The 17132-nt window shown below is 43.6% G+C and overlaps 1 protein-coding gene across 2 annotated transcripts in view; it reads left to right on the top strand.

Annotated features, from left to right (window-relative positions):
- TBXAS1 (thromboxane A synthase 1) overlaps nucleotides 1-17132 on the top strand; it is a 357796-nt gene that overhangs the window by 332333 nt on the left and 8331 nt on the right. For both annotated transcript variants that reach the window (XM_075068946.1, XM_032781962.2), the window contains one exon: nucleotides 10979-11067. In XM_075068946.1, coding sequence (XP_074925047.1) covers nucleotides 10979-11067 — 89 coding nt within the window. The remainder of the gene's footprint in view (nucleotides 1-10978; nucleotides 11068-17132) is intronic.

Raw genomic sequence — 17132 nt, 5'->3', positions numbered from 1 at the left:
TTTTACTCTGAAGAATCACTTGGTAAAAATAGCATTGGGTGGTGCCATGTTTGTGTCCCAGTGGCTTGCAGATCAAATGTGTCCATTTCAGTGCTGGTTCAAACACATCTGGGCAACACTACAGAGTCACTCAAGGCCTCTCCATTATTGTGTGTCCCATTCTACCCCAGAGCTTACCGTTAAAACTAGATGCTGGATCAAGCTTTAAAAAAGAAGGAGACAGAACAAAATGGGTGCAGGGACAATCTGGTGGGGAGGGTGATAGGACAGTAGCGGACATAGGCTACGGAGAGTAGTGGAAGCAGGTAGCACTGGAAAGGTAGAAGAGAGATACAGGGATAGACTGTGAGAAGGGAATGGTCAGGAACAGGAAGCAGCAAGCAACATTAAGTGGCAAGACAGGGCCAGGGACTAGTGAAAGAGGCCTCCTTGTAAAGCAGAAGGAGCTACAAACCATTGTCCAGACCTGGATGATTTGGGGTCCATGAGGTAAAGGCTCAGAATTTTCTCTCTGCCTGCCTGTGGGGTCTCCTCCAACCCTGTGTCCCCAATTCCATAGGCTGTTAGAAATGACCTTGCTCAGTTTACAAGTAAATTACATATTTTTTAACTGCTAGCCATGTAAACCCACCCTAAGATCTGAGCATTATGATGGATTCTTTCTGCTTCTGCACAATCACCAGTAAAAAAAGATTCCCTGTGCCAAATTCTGTCCTGTTACATCTGTGCAGTCCCATTGGAACCTAGTTAGCATGATGCATGAGCCAGAATATAATCTAGCTCACTCTTCTGCAATTTTGTTAGCTCTGCAGGACTGATATGGTTAAAAAACAAAAAAAGAAAGAAAACTCATTTTTAGTAACTAGTCAGCAGCCGTGACTGAATATGAACAAACTGCTGAGTAAAAGGGTTCAATTTTCATACTCACTTTCTCGATTAGAACTGCATTTTATATCCCAGATCCTCAGCTGGCATAAATCGGATGTTGCTTCATTGACTTCAGTGATGCTGTGCCAAATTACATCAGCTGAGAATCTGACTCCATGAGTTTAATCTTTTTAAATCTCTTTTTCTACACTCGTATGTATGTATGTATGTTCTAGAAAGAGACAGTTCTCAACTTTTCTCCCCTCTTATGAGTAGTTAAGATGTGCAGTTGGGACAGACAGGCATTGGGCAGGTTAAATCATAAACTAGGGTGACCAGATGTCCCGATTTTATAGGGACAGTCCTGATTTTGGGGGTCTTTTTCTTATATAGGCTCCTATTACCTCCCACCCTTGTCCTGATTTTTCACATTTGCTCTCTAGTCACCCTAATCACAAAGAGAGGGACAGCCATTCCATGTTTCTACAGGAAGAGAAAACAAGTAGCAGGGCCGAGGAAAGCGCAGACACAAGAAGTGCCATTGTTTTATTATTGATATGACATAAAGCAGGTGCTTTCTAGAGCAAATAAAAAGACCTGACTAGAGCTGATTAGGAAATGAATTTTATTTACCACATTCAAACTTAAAAAAAAAAAAAAAGTTTTACTGGATTTTTCAGATTTTCAATGAAACCCTGAAAAATTTCAGCAGAAATGGAGATTTTCTCACATTTTGTCAAAAAATTGTTTTTGTCTAAAAGTTTTTGATGAGCTCTAGATCTGACATATTCCATTCCCTGCAAATCTAAACAGTCTCGTTTAAGAAATGATGCAACGAATGAGAGTAATAAAAAATGACCCTTATTTGGGAAAGCACAAGCTAGTGCTTACTTGAATAGGAACCCTTTCTTGCATTAGGGCCAGTGCGAGGGGAAAGGGGAAGGACAAGAGTTACAGTGATAAGATTGGGCACTGACACTACTCGGTTCTGGTATGTGCACATCTCAGTAGTAATTTAATTTATGTGTTTTAAAACAATATATTTGAAAATCATTTCCTCTTTGGGGCCCTGAACCTACACTGTAGAGGTTACTGGGAGTTTTCCCATTGACTTCAATAGGAGCAGGATCAAGCCCTGACATTCCTGCTAGTCATTGGGTTCAGGGTCTGTATCAAGAGATGCCTGAAATGCTGAAAAGCCTGCAGCTCCCTGCTTTGCCTTAGGTATTTGTGGCATCATGACCTCTGCAAAGACAAACACAAAGCCCTGACTTAGCATCTTTGTAGCTAGAAAAAACAAACAAAGACCTTTTCTGTTTGCATTTCAGATGTATGTAAGCGCTAAGCACTATTAGTATTTTATATCATTTTAAGGCTACACATTCATGGCCGAGTTCTGCCTGCTTTAGTCACACGAGTTGGTCTTGAAATCAGTGGGAGCTCTGGCTGCTCAATGCCTTTGAAAATCAGGCCATTTATTTAGGTGTCTAAATATGGACCTAGTCAAGTTGGAAAATATTAGCCTCAACCTTACTACATCCCACTGTTTTCCCATCTGAACATGGGGATATTTACCTGCAGAACCTCAAACAAATGAGGGAGAATTATTAAATAAGTGGCCTGATTTTCAAAGGCATTGAGCAGCCAGAGCTCCCATTGATTTCAAGACCTACTCGTGTGACTAAAGCAGGCAGAACTCGACCATGAATGTGTAGCCTTAAAATGATATAAAATACTAATAGTCTTAGTTACATACATCTGAAATGCAAACAGAAAAGTTAATATTTGTTAAATGCTGTATATTTCTGTAATATCTTCCACCTGAGGTTTTCAAAGTGTTATTATTTAACATTTGTTATTTTACCTCACTTAATGGTTGTAAGGGGCTTTGGAGGCCTCGGGCATTACATACTTGTGACATAGCATGAAAACTGGCCTAGCTTTGTCAATGTGAATCATAATTACACTGAGTGATGGGGAACCTTACGATAGTTTTTTTCTGTGTTTACCTACCTACTAATTCACAAAAGTCTGATGCAGCAATGGAAAGACTCCCATGGAAGTCACTGGATCAGGCCCATAATTTGGAATCTACAGTAGGGTGACTTGCCAACTTTTCTTATTTTTTTTTAAAAAAGCATTTCAGTTCTCCTTAAAAGTTGGACTGTTCACTCTATGGCACGTTTGTTCATGCTGCATGCATGGGGCAATGTGATGTTTCAGTCCATAGGGCTGCACAGCATGCAAAGCCACAAATATGAGGAAAGACTGGGGAGGACCAACCCACCTGATGGTCTCTATTTGTAGCATGGAAATTCACGCTGATCTCTTTTAACATAAACATAAATGTGAGGAAATGAACATTTGACTAAACTAAACACACAGGTCTTTTACATCCAGGACCCTAATTTAAAGCACAGTCACCTCCATACAGAAAATAGTAGCTGGAGGAGGAATTATTTAATTTAATCATCTGGCTTTTATGTGACATTGTGAATGTCTGCTGAGAGAAGAGGAGAAAAACCCTCCTCTTTATTCTAGTAACTACCGAGGAACACTTCCATGGCAGGAAAGATTAAGTCCTGCATGAAGTACAGTACATAATGTGTTTTGGACTAGTGACGTGCCCTTCGGACAGACCTACTCCAGTTTTATAATTCTCTCATTGAGACTTTTGGACCTCTGGCAGTCCTTTCTCCTGTTTTGGTTCCTCCCTGCCTCCCTCCTGCTGGAATACTTCACCATTCAGAATTTCTGCCACCCAAATAGAAATTTTGATAGTGTCAGACAAGCTTAGCGAGAGACTCTTAATCTCTGCAGACACAGGCAAGCCTAGGGAGAGAACTGAAGTGACTTCCCAGGTTGTGTGAGAATGTTTAAAGGATTCCAGAAATAGGCTGTCCTTATACTCTGTTACTCTGACCCACTACAAGCGTAATGGCCAATGATTATCTCCAGTGTTCAGCTATCTGGAATTCAACAGTTTTTCTAGGAGTAAAGGAAACAGTTTATGGAAAAGAACTATTCACCCTCCCCCACCCCCCCACCCAAGTTAAAAAAATGCCAGTGGACAGAGGACAAATTCTAAAACCCACTTGATTGGGCACTCTCCAGTTATAATAAGGTCCTTATACAACAAGGGCCAAATCCTGCTACCTCCTCCATGGCTGTGGAAGACTCCAGAAACAGGTGAACCTTCCTTTATCTCTTCCTCTCAACATTTGGTTATTCTGTCTTAGTATATGGGGGAGTACTTGTGCCCAAGAAAATCTGTCCTTCAAATCAGGAGGCTGGTGCCTCCAGACGTTCCTGTGTGGTTGAAGCCAGAATTGGTTTATAGAATTTCTTTCTCCTCTTTTGGTTTGTAACCTGCCTCTGACCTGCAGTAGAATAAACCAACCTAAAGACACTCTTTTCTCTCTTCTGATTACTTTAGATTGTACTTTATTCTGCATTCATTCACCCATAGGTGTGGATGGTAAACTAGGTGTTTAGGAATTTCGCCTGTTTTTTTTAGGGATGCATGTATATATGTTTGTTTTTCTGTTACAGAAAAATCTTTGTATCTCATTGAATATTTCCATTTGAACTATCAGGCTGCGATGACCTTTTCCTACAGTACAAAGGCAGCATGCTGTAGGTAACTCTTGTCCATCCTCCATCAAGAACTGGAGGTTTTGAGTCCAAGGAAGGCCTAATTGACACCAGATGGAGTTAAAGCTCCTGTAAATTTAGACCTTCTTCTGGCTTCATCAGGATTGTCACACCAACTTAGACTCCCACTGGACTGTCATAGAAATACTTACTTAGTGTTACACTTATACCAATACAACTGCAGGACTTCAGTGGATTTACACCTGTGTAGCTGAGAGAATTTGGCTCTTAGACACCCACTCACTTGTCAGTGTGTAACTTATATGCCAACCATACACATCACCTCTGAATTTGGTCTGCTGAATGTGCACCTGAGTAAGCCTGTGCCAGTGTTACTCGTGTGACAATGAACAAGAGAGGGCCATGGCAAGGAAAGCAACTAAAACAAGAGTGTAAGTAGGTGTGAGTTACAGCAGGCTACAACTTACTTTCATCTACACCTTTTTAAACCTTCTTCTAGCTCCTTGGAGTGTAAATTACACCAGCTCACACTTACCCCCTTACTGAGGTGTAGTTGACTATATGAAGATCTAAGAATGTTTAAGGGTAAAAGCTAGAAGCTGGGACTGGATGACAGGGGATGGATCACTTGATAATTGCCTGTTCACTCCCTCTGAAGCATCTGGCACTGGCCACTGCTGGAAGACAGGATACTGCTCTGTGTAGACCATTGCTCTGCTCCTGTGTAGCCATTCTTATGTCCTCATTCACTTTTTGTAACGCTTTGCATTTTGTTGTGACTGATTTTGACTTTAACACCTCTGTATCTAAATTACAGCATAAATCAGAAGTCCAGCCTGTCATATGTCGTATGACAGATTAAATTTATTGGATGGAGGCAAGAATACTTGTGGCAGTCATTACACTCTGAATCACTTTGGCTACTGCATAGAGTTTTTTAACCCTATGCTGTAGCTGTAATGAAGGCAAATAATTTGTTTTTTCTCCTCCCACAATAGTATCCATGCAGAGCTGCTGAGTTTTCCCAGGTGGGTGACAGCATGTTGAATCAGGGCCCCCCAGAGGATTCAGGGGCCTGGGGTCTTTGGCGGCGGGCTCCCCACCCCGCTTCGGTGGTAATTTGGCGGCGAGGGGGTCCTTCCGCTCCAGGACCCGAAGTGCCCCAAAGACCCGTGGTGGGCACCCCCCGCTGCCGAATTACCGCCGAAGACTCGGGACTTCGGCGGCGGTTCCCACTTCGGCGGTAATTCAGCGGCGGGGGGTCCTTCCGCCCCAGAGTGGAAGGATCCCTGTGCCGCCGCATTGCCGAAGATGACCCGGAGCAGAAGAAGTTCCAGGGGCCCGGGCCCCGCGAGAGTTTTCCGGGACCCCCAGAGCAAGTGAAGGATCCCACTCCAGGGTCCCCAAAAAACTCTCGTGGGAGCCTGGGGCAAATTGCCCCACTTGCCCCCCCTCTAGGTGGCCCTGTGTTGAATCCAGACCATATCCACTGGAAAACAAAATCCAACATCTCTTGCTATGAGGAAGTTTCTGTTGCCTGTAGCAAACACTATTGATTGAATTCTTTCTGTACAGGGCAACTCCAAGGTGGCAGATCTGAGTTTGCAGTCTTCCCTGGTCAAGTCACCCCCAGTTTCACTCCCTGAGACACTGACTGTTGTAGAAGGGTTTTGGTGTAGAACTTAACAGACATTCAAGTACTTCAGTGTGGCTAGTAAAGTCTAGCAAGGGGCAAGCTGCTTCCATCAAGCAAGCAGTTGTTAGGCTTAGGCTCAAGAAGCTATCTTCATTCATTGATGTGCACACTAAGTGCCATCTCTTCTCTAGCCATGCCTGTCTTGATAAGGTTATTTAAAAGGTTGTAGAGGGGCAGCTCTAACATGATCTGGTGTTCTCAGGTTTCTTTGATCCCTGTCAGTCTGGGTATGGCACACAGATGATTCTGGTGGTGTTGAGGGATTATCTGCTCCTTGCAGTGAGCAAAGGTCAAGTGCCCAGGCCGATTCTTTGATCTATTAACAGCTTTTGAGCCATATGATCAAGAAATGTTGTTCATGTATTTGTGGACCTTGGCTGCGGTGAATAGGATTGCTGTTCAGCAATTTTGCTCTCTCTTTTCTGAGACGTCCTCGAGGCTGACGCTGGCTTATTGCTTACGTACCTGAATTTCTGTCACCCTCCTGTCCAGCATTTATTGGGAGGACGGTAAAGCAATTTGGTCTGACCCATATAGTGCTGTCTCCTGGCCGTCCCAGGGCCTGACCAGGAGAGGCGTTTGGGTGAACATAAGATGGCTCAAATTCATTCCAGACAAGATGGAGGAGTTGTTGCGTGACAGGAGAAACATGCACAGCCTATGCAAGGGCAGCATTTGCCCCCATTACTGTGAGGTGTGTCCACCCTTTGTCAGGTAGATTTGCTGTTTGGTAGTGCTTCCCTAGCCATTTACCGCTGGATTCACAGTCAGTGCTGGTGGACAGAACCACCATTTTATTGGACAATGACCTGATCTCTCTGATGTGAACCTCACCACAGTCATGCATGCCCCTGTGACCTCAAATTTGGATTGTTGGGACTACCCTTCTGGACTCCTCCAAAGCTCCAGCAGAGGAGACTGTCAAGTTATTCAGCAGTGTTAGTTATAAGGAATATATTATCTCTGGCCTCTGGAGTCTTCACTGGCTTCCAATTCAATTTCTGATGCAGTTCACTCTGTATATTTTGTTGCATAAAATTCTATCTGATTTTAGTTCTTGCTTCCTACCCCAAGTATTGTCATGACAGTTAAGATCAGCTGAGGGGCTTTGTTCACAGACCGTACCCAGATTTGATTATCTATAGTTTGGCAAAATGGCATTGCCAATACAGGGCCCTTAGCTTTGGGCCAGCAGAGTCTGACTAAGTGCCATCTATAGGTGAGCACTTGAGAAGCTGTCATTGTGGCTGCCGGTGTTGCAAAGTTTGGTTAACCCCGATATATCTGTACATAAGTAATTATACAATACAATACAATATACAACACATACAATAATAATACATACTATAAATAGATGTTATATGTATGTAAGTCTTAGTGTTTGTGCGCATGCACATGTAGTAGTCATGGAGCTACAGTGATTTACACGAGCTACGGATCTAGCCAACAGTTCCCAATGGATATATCTCATAAAAACACAGTAGGCACTAACTGGCCCCTTATTTGCCTTCTCAATAGAGAGGACAATTCCTGAATGAATCCTGGTGACTGAATTACCCTCTCACTGCTAGAGAGGTCCTTCCAAGTCATGATGGAGACACATTGGTAGGGCAGCATGAGAAATTTGTAGGGCATCTGCTGTGCTTGTGTCGACAAAGAGAAGACTTGAGTTTCTACTGCTGTTAATCCAGTTTCTTAAACCAGTGCTAAATTCCCTTTTATTTTGTTTTTTCCAAATCCTATTGGTTGCAGCGTGTCCACTTTTCCACAGACTAGAACTGCTGATCTATGTGTAAGGAGTCTATTTGTTTTCACTAGTATTTAGGAGTCCTACCGCTATGCTTACTGCATGTTTGTATTGCCATTAGGAAGAGATTTATTTAGGAATTTACTTTTTTCTAGTAGCTCTCAATATGCTTTCCAAAAAGAAATAAGGTTCAAGCCCTACCCTGAGGATCTTACAATCTAAAGTCAGATTGAGGTTGTGGGGAAAAGTGCATGTCTGTTAAAGACCCTCAGTCCACAAGCTGATCTGTACATGCAGACTCCTGTGCCCATGTGGAGCTCCACTGAAGGTGCAGAGAGTGGAGAAGTCTGCATGAGTGTAACAGCTTTCAGCATCCAGAGCTTAGATTGCATTAGTGCCCAGGATGTGTTATCTATTTACATGGCCCTCAGCACTGTATTGTCTGACCCCTTTGCAATCATTCATGAACCTCATCCTCACAACAGCCCTGTAAGGCAGGGAAGAACCATCTCCATTTTACTGATGGTAAACTGAAGCACAGGATTACATTCATTTCTAAAAAAAGAACAGGAGTACTTGTGGCACCTTAGAGACTAACAAATTTATTTGAGCCTAAGCTTTCATCATTTCTAAGTTAGTAAGGAAAAGATATAAAAACACTGTGAAAACTATTGACGTAAATCTTTGTGTAAGGAAGTGGTCACAACATTAAAATATCTGGTGTTTTATTACATGCAGTGTGATGCCTCATTTTTTCCTGCATTCTCCAAAAAGGAATCTATTTCTGGACTAAAACATACCCAGCACTGAGTAACATTCAATGTACAGATGTGCTACACAGTGGCTTCAAGTGGCATTTTAGCATGACAACCCACCACCCTCTCAGACATACCTGCCAATATTTGAAAGTGGCAATTAAGGATATTTGGAGAGAAAAGCATATTTCAATGCCTTCAAAATGTAGTGAGTAAAAGAGTTTTTTGAGAGAGGGAGTCGAAAAATAAATGGAAAATATTTTGTTAAAAATATATCAGGAATGTCCCTCCTAAACAAGGATGTTTGGCTTTGGAGACGACACCCAGTCCAAGATCAGACCGTGCACACAGCTGCTGAAGTAAGTTAAGCTACTTTGAAGTTAGAAGCGTGGAAATGCCAACAATTATGTAGCATCTGACATATGAATTCACTGAGGTGCAAGTGAAAGTTGAGCTCACACTCTGCTGCTGTTGCCCTGGCTCTTTTTTCTTACATAAACATAACCAATTTTCTTCCATGGAAAATCAACTGTTTGTGTTTCTTTATTTTGTTTTCTAAACTGCTAATTCCCTAAAGGAACTGAAGCTATTTGAAATAGCATCCAAAATGCAGGAGATAATCAGTAAAAAACAAATATTAGCTTTTGTAAAACCTGGGAATTTTTCATTTAAAAATTGGTAAAAAACACAAAACAAAGGATCTTAAATATATGTGTATCAAAGTGTAGCTTCTTTGCTTAATCACAAAGAGGCAGGATGATCTTGTGGTGAAGGCACTGAATTTGGACTCGGGAGATCTGAGGTCATTTCCAGGCTCTGCCACAGACTTCCTATGTGATCTTGGGCAAGTCACTTAATCTCTCTGTGCCTCAATTATTTGTCTGCAAAATGGGGCTAATAATATTCCTTCCTGCCCATTCTTTGTTTGTCTTGTCTATTTAAACTGTCAGCGCTTACTGTCTGTTTGTCCAGCACCTAGCACAGTGGGGCCCTGGTCTTGTTTTGCGGCTGTAGGCACTATAGTAATAGAAATAATAAAAATACATGATTATTGCTGAAGTAAGGGACAAAATGCGCATTGTATTGACTAGAGATGAGACAGCCTTTAACATAAGAGAAGAGTGGTAGCCCTATTTGAATAACTGACATAGCCTCTCTGCCTCTATTTCTCTTCTGAAATATGAGTGTAATAGAACTTATCTCCCTCATAGAAGGCTCCATCAGAGTTTGCGCAGCCCTTGGAAGATCTGAAGTGGCACAGTGCTCTCTTCGCTCTGAATAAAAGGGATGTTTTAACCTGGCCATGCGTTCTTGTTTTATTGTAGATATTGTCTGCATACCATCTGGAATTGTTCTCTGCTTAGTATTTTTAGTATGTAACATACATTTTCACATGAAAATTCAATAAAATGTGCATTATAGATGAAAGCTGTTGTAGTAAATGAAGAACGGACAGAATCCAGTCCCTGTTGTGAACCTCAGAAGCCCCAAATCTTCACAGTTTTAGTCTAGCCTGGCATAAGTTCCTCTTGCCAATGTTCTCCATGTCAGATTTTAGAAGAGACAAGAAGAGCCTTTAATGTAAACTGTACTCAACTTTACTGGGGATCTTTTTAGATGTGCTTTCTCTGCCCTCTGCTGACAGAACTGAATAATGACATGTATGATCTCCGTGAGTTTTCCAAGACAAGAAATGGTGAGAGAAATGTTCCCTCTCTCTCTGTTGTAGGCAGGGGTGGCTCTAGACCGGCAGAGCACCCCCCATGGCATGCCACCCCAAGCATGCGCTTGGCGTGCTGGGGCCTGGAGTCGCTCCTGGTTGTAGGGCTGGAGCTTTGTTATTTGTTTGTTCTATTATTGTCCCTGTTGGCTCCTTTGTAGAATATAAATTCATTGGGGCCAGAGTCGTGTTTGTTTACATGATGCTTTCTGTCACTGAATGTATACTTTCAGGGTTATGTAAATTAGGCCCAAATCAAGGTCTGCTACACAAAGAGCAAATAAACTGGGTTTGCACAAGAGATCACCATGGGAGGAAACAGAATTCACCCTCCCACACTCACTACTAGGGTCCATTGCAATAGTACAAGTTGTTGCCACTGTGAGGAATTTTGTAGTAAAGGTCCCACTGGGTACACTTTGGGCCCACCCTCAAATGCCACGACCTTGCCACAGAGAAACTCACCACAGAGCACCATTCCAGGGGGCACTGATCAGTAGTCTCCAAGGTAGCTTCTCCACAGCCTGCAGCTCCAGCAGTTTCCAGCGCTTAATTCTCTCTTTCTTCCTTTCTCCCAGGATGTCCCTGACTACCAAAATATCCGAGAGCTCCCTTACCTGGATATGGTGATTGCAGAGACATTGCGCATGTACCCACCTGCATTCAGGTATGCCTTTTCCCTCCTGCTCCTAGAGAGTACGTCATTAGGTAAATACGTGGAAATCTGTTTGTAAGCCCCATGCTCTTGGCCTCCATGCACCTAAGCTATCAGTACTACTAATGCACTTGAGAGATACAATGGGGCCAAATGAATGAAGACTGGCTAAGGTTGGTCTACTTAATGCACCCTTTTCAAGGCCAGCTGGTCAAGAGTCTCTTTTCACTGTTCTTTGGGTCCCCCTAGCCCAGGGGAAGCAGTATCTTTGAAGCAGAGTAGCCTTAGGAAGTTAGATGGTTCTTCTTTGCTCCGCTTCAGAGACCTGAGTACAGAATTTATGTAGCCTACTGGCTGAGTAGGCCAGTCACCCCATTAAACCCCTGATCTTCTGAAGATTGTACATGTCCCTTGCTGTATTCAAAAACATGAATTGTACTATGTGCTATATATAGCTCATTCTGTAGTAGAACATTCTCCCCTAATACTGTACTATACCGTTACAGCTAACTCTAGTGCCCCCATCCAGTGGGTATTAGAAATTTTCCTTATCTGATGCTAAAATATTTTCCCAGGGAGCTTAGAAGTGTTTATTTCAAAAAGGTGGAGGGGAATAAAGAAATGAGAAAACTGTGTAAGATCATAAAATTGTGGCAGAACACAAGTCTCAACTCTCAGGGTGGGATTTTCAAAAGCAAACCAGCATTAAGCAAACTCTGCTTCTATTGAAGTCAATGATAAAGCTTCCCTTGATTTCAGTGGGAGTAGAGTTAGGCCAACGCTGAGCACTTTGGAAAATCCCACTCTACGGTAACAAGTATCTTAAAATAGAATATCTGAAAATTAACCCCTCCTTTACTTATCCCCCAAGGGCAGGATCTTCCAAGATTTTCTGTGGAGTTGCACAGGGTTATAAAGGTTAATTATGCTTGCTCATAAACGACAACATTTTAGTCTGAAATCCGTGGTACATAAATGGAAGTTCCTGTGCCTGTTAACCATCAGAGACATTTGAATATCAACTCTGTCTGAAACACTGGGAAACAATCAATGTTTGTCAGATGGGAAACAGAATTAGAAGAGAAGGAAGTTATTTTGGAGCTCCCATTGGTGTCATTTCTGGTTGTTCCTGATCTCTATCAAAGGCCCAGTGCATTGCAAAGATGTCAGTTACATAAGACAAGAATACTGCTGTATTCCAGAGTACAAAGAAATAGTGAAAATTCAATAGCAAACAAAATAATTTTACTAGTACGAGTGAGAGAGATTTTAAAACAATCTGAATAAATAGAGAACTTCATTCTGCAGAGTAGGTGGTCCAGTACCTTTCACCAATATCCTATTCACTTTTCAGCAAAAGGGAGGACTTGACAATATTTTTCTCAAGGCTTTGGTTCTTAGTTATCGATTTTTATTTAATTTTGTGAGAGAGAGAACATAATGCTCTGAATAGTGCCAAAGTGTCTGTCCTAGAGACTGGAATCTTCTATTTATTCACTAAATAGGTACAGGGTAGGCCCCAGTAATCATAGATACAGTAATCATAGATCATAGATAAGTCACTACTGATCTGGAGGAAACATTTTTTAGGGCTGAGATAACAGTTCGGCCTCTAGGGTCCATGCAGTCTTTGGTTTCTGCTGAGACTGTTCATATATTATTATTTGTATTCCTGAACCACCTACAGGCCCCAGTCAAGATCAGGGCCCTATTTTGCTTGGCACCGTTCACACAGATAGTGAGAAAGAGTCTTTAATTTGAAAAGCCTACACATCAAATGGACAAAACAGACGAAGGATGAAGAAAAGAAGTATTACCCCCATTTTACACTTTGGAAATTGAGGCACTGAACGATGAAGGATAAAATTTTCAGAAGCACATAAGTCTCATTTTCACACATGATTTAGGGAGCTAGGCGCTTTTGAATTTTTTACCCTTCATTCTTTTATTGCTTGAAATTCAGTTGGACTTAGGCATCTAAGTCACCTAGGGTAAAAATTTGCAAAAGCACTTACGTGGCTTGTGCAAGGTGATGCAAGAAGTTTGTAACAAAACCAGGAATTAAACCCCGATCTCGAGTGCTAGCCTAGCGCGTTAACTAAAAGACCGTCCTTTCTCTCTCACGAGGGAGCCAGTTCTGGTAGCAGTTTCTGTGATTTCCAGTGGCTAATGAAAGGAGATCATCACGCTAATGTAACATGTAGGATACTGAACAGCCATCAGGTGATAACAGTGCACAACAGGAGCTGGGGCCTCTAGCTGCTATGATAATAGAAACATTAAATTACTCATAAAAACCTCCCTTCCAAGAACATTGTGAAGGGTTGCAAGGTCAAGCTCGCAAAAGTTAGGAAATGCCAGAATTAAGTTAACCTTTAATCTGGCCCCCTTTTGATGGTCTCTACTGATGTGACCACATGATATTTTTTCCACAGGACTGCTGCCTCTTTTGGTGCACAGGATGGACTGTGCTCACTTAGTGAGCAGCTATTCAGTCTTTTCTTTCATTCCTCATCATTCAGTGTGCGGCCCCAAGTCTCATTTACTGCACACTATTCAAACTGTGCTCTGAAAACAGAATTATTAATTCCCTCCTGGGTTTTTCTATGAGCTCATCACTGTATAGCCGAGAGAGTCACATACATTAATTAATTAATTTTCACAACACCCCTGTGAGGTGAGGTGAGAGAGTGGTATTGTCCCCATTTTACAGATGGGGAACTGAAGCACAAAGAGATTACGCTCAAAAGCATCCATTAACTTGCTGTACCTGAGTGATTTTTTTTTGGTGTCCTTAGCATTACACAGCACTTTGTGTTCAAGCCTGCTCCTATTGACTGCAGTTGCAGCTGAGCGCTCAGCACTTCTGGAAATCATTGAATATCAGGATTGGAAGGTACCTCAGGAGGTCATCTAGTCCAACCCCCTGCTCAAAGCCAGACCAATCCCCAGACAGATTTTTGCCCTGATCCTTAAGTGGCCCCACTCAAGGATTGAGCTCACAACCCTGGGTTTAGCAGGCCAATGTTCAAACCACTGAGCAATCCTTCTCCGCCATTGTGGGAGCTGCGCATCACTGGCTCTGGTGTAGGATTCAGAATGGGAGACAAACCTATTTGGGAGCAGATTGGATCCAGTTTTGTACAACATCAGACCCAGGGTATCAGGCTGGGTACCCAGAAAATAAGTAACATAACGATTAGTGACCAACTCTGAAAAGTTTGATATAAGGGAAGGGACTTGTCCAGAATTCTGTGGCAGAGGCAGGGACAGAATCCAGTTCTCCAGAGCATCATTCAACTGCCCTATCCATAAGACCATCCTTTCTCTTCCTGCAATCCTGTCTCATTCACTACACATCTTCTAGCTACCGCAATAAATGAAGGAGCATCCTACAGACAACAGCCTCCTTCACACAACCCCAATTTATTTCCAGAGAATGAGGGCAAGGGTGCTGTGAAAAAAGTACTATGGCATCATTAATGAAAGCCTGTATCAGGGACACTGGAACAATTTGTATAGTGGGGGTGCTGAGAGCCACTGAACCAAACTGCAAACACTGGATATGATGGAAACCTCTTCAAGTCAGGGGGTGCTGAAGCACCCTCCACACCCCTAGTCCCAGCCCCTATAGGTTGTATCATAATTCATATGCATAAGGAGGCAAAATTAAGGTTGCACAGGCACCTTAATAGTGGATTTCCTGACTTTGATTTTGCAGCATTAATTTTTTTTATGAGTAATTTCCTATGTTTATAAAAAAGCAAACTGAAGAAAAAAAACATCCCAGAAATTCCATCATATAGCATCATACTGATACCCACACAGACCATCATCATTGCTGGAACCTTTAGATCTACTGCTAGGGTTGCCAGCTGTCTAATCACACAAACCCAAACATCTTTACCACGCCCCCTGCCCCACCCCTTCTCTGAGTTCCCACCCCACTCACTCCCCTCTCCCTCCATCGCTCACCCTCCCCCACCCTCACTCACTTTCACCAGGCTGGGGCAGAGGGTTGGGGTGTGGTAGGGGTAGTGGGCTCTGGGATGGGGCTCCAGGCTCAGCCTGGGGCAAGTTGGGGTGCAAGAGAGGGTGTGGGATGCAGGCTTCAGCTGGGAGGTGCTTACCTGGGGTGGCTCCCGGTCAGCAGTGTGGCAGAGCTAAGGCATACTCCATGCCTGCCCAGGCCCCGCGCTGCTCCCAGAAGCGGCCGGCATGTCCCCTCGGCCCCTGGGAGCTGCAGAGTCAGCACTCAGGGTGCACAGAAACACCCCTGCCCGCACTGGGAGCAGCATGGCCCCACTGCGCTGCTGCACTTTTAGCATCTAAAATCTTCCAGTTTGGCTTCAGTAGTCTCTGGGAGATAAGGCCTGATTCCGGAAGACTCGCAGCAAAACCAGGAGGGTTGGCAGCCCTATCCACTGCTCAGACCTTTGTCTCCTGAACTGAGTAACTGGTTGATAGCAGTAGTAGGTTGCCATTCTGTCTGTGGACCACCACTAGAGGGGAGTGAGACATTTTGCTGGTGGGCTTCATAGATATTTGCTGACAACAGAGGAATGGTGAGGCTCAGAATGGAATGTTTGGCTCCGTCCCAGGCTCTGGAGGGCAGTGTGTTCTCGGGGGCACAGACTCTTCTGCCCATTTCCCCCCAGTCTTGATTTCTTCTGCCCTATTCCCGCCCCAGTTCTCTCTCTTCCCCAGTCCTGACTCCTCATTCCAATTCCATTCTCCTTATTCAGCCAGTTCAGGTTCGTATCCAAATCCCACTCTCCGTGCCCAACCAATCATAGTTTTCCCCTCTGGAGTCTCCATTCCACTCCCCCACCACCCCACCCTTCCAGTCTCCTTGCCCAGCCATTCCCACTTTCCTAGTCCTCAGTCTTCTTGCCCAGACAGTACCAGTTCACTACCGCCTGCTCTGCTCGGTCTCCTAGCCCCCTTGGCCTCCAGTTCCTACCTCTCCCTTCAACCACATTTGCCATCCCCACTGGTTCTCAGTCTCTGCTCTCAGGCTCCTTGTCCAGTCCCATTGTCCCCATCACCAGCTCCTTGTCCCAGTCTCTTTCCCCCACATCTTGGCTCCTCATCAAATCTGTCCCCTCCACCCCACTGATTCTGTCTCCTTGCACAGCCAGTCCCAATCTCTCCCAAAATCTTCATTTGATGGGTCTCCTCCATTTTGCTGCCAGTCCCAGTCTGCTTGCCCAGCCAGTTCCCAATCTCTCTACCCCAGTTCAAGTTTCCATCTCCCCCTTTCGTGTCCACCAACCTCCAGCACCAGTCACTCCCATCCCTCCAGGTTCCTTGTCTCACTCTGCTCCCCTCACCTCTGCATCCCATCCCCTGGTCTAGTTTTTATCCCCTCTGCTTTCAAATCAGGGTGCTTCCTCCCACGCATTGCCTGAGCACAACCGGGAGGCATTGAGAGCCCCAGAGAGACATGCTTCCTGTTCTCAGTTGGTGTCTGGAGCCAGCCGGTAGCAGCTCAGAGTTACAATTGCAGAAAAAGTCTTGCTCAGGACTGGGTGGTAGCATGCCAAGTGCAGACAGAATCTTTGGAGATGTTTAGCTATTAAACTCTAGCAAGTTTCTAAAAACTGCAATTTTTCAAAGGCTTATAACTTGGCCAATTTTCACAAAGACAGCAGCAATACACCCCAGATACAAAAGGCAACTTCTCCCAAATTTCAGTCCCTGCTCCAGAGCATGGGGATGCGAGTGCTTCCCAAAGAAAACATCACCAGAATTTTTTAATGTGGGCAGAACAATGTATTTTCCCCTTAGCCTCGTTCTCAGAAACAGCAGAACTATTTTGGCTGAAATTTTCTCAAATTTCAGCTTGAGGCAGATGCCTGGCATGGGAAATTAGAGTCTAAATGGAAAGTTTGACAAAATTATAAGCAAATCAAAACAGGATCTAATAATTGGAAGTGTCAGGCAACCTTAATAATAGTGCTACCAGACTCACCTATAGCAGCAACAGTTACCAGTTTGGGATGGATGAAGTCTAGCGCTGCAAGGATCCAGATTTCATTTGCAGTTCCCTGAAAAGTCCATGTTCTCTATTTTTA

Source organism: Chelonoidis abingdonii, chromosome 1, assembly GCF_003597395.2.
Source record: "Chelonoidis abingdonii isolate Lonesome George chromosome 1, CheloAbing_2.0, whole genome shotgun sequence".
NCBI classification, from domain to species: Eukaryota; Metazoa; Chordata; order Testudines; family Testudinidae; genus Chelonoidis; species Chelonoidis abingdonii.
Note: the sequence above shows the minus strand (reverse complement) of the source record. Positions and strands in the feature narration are given on the sequence as shown.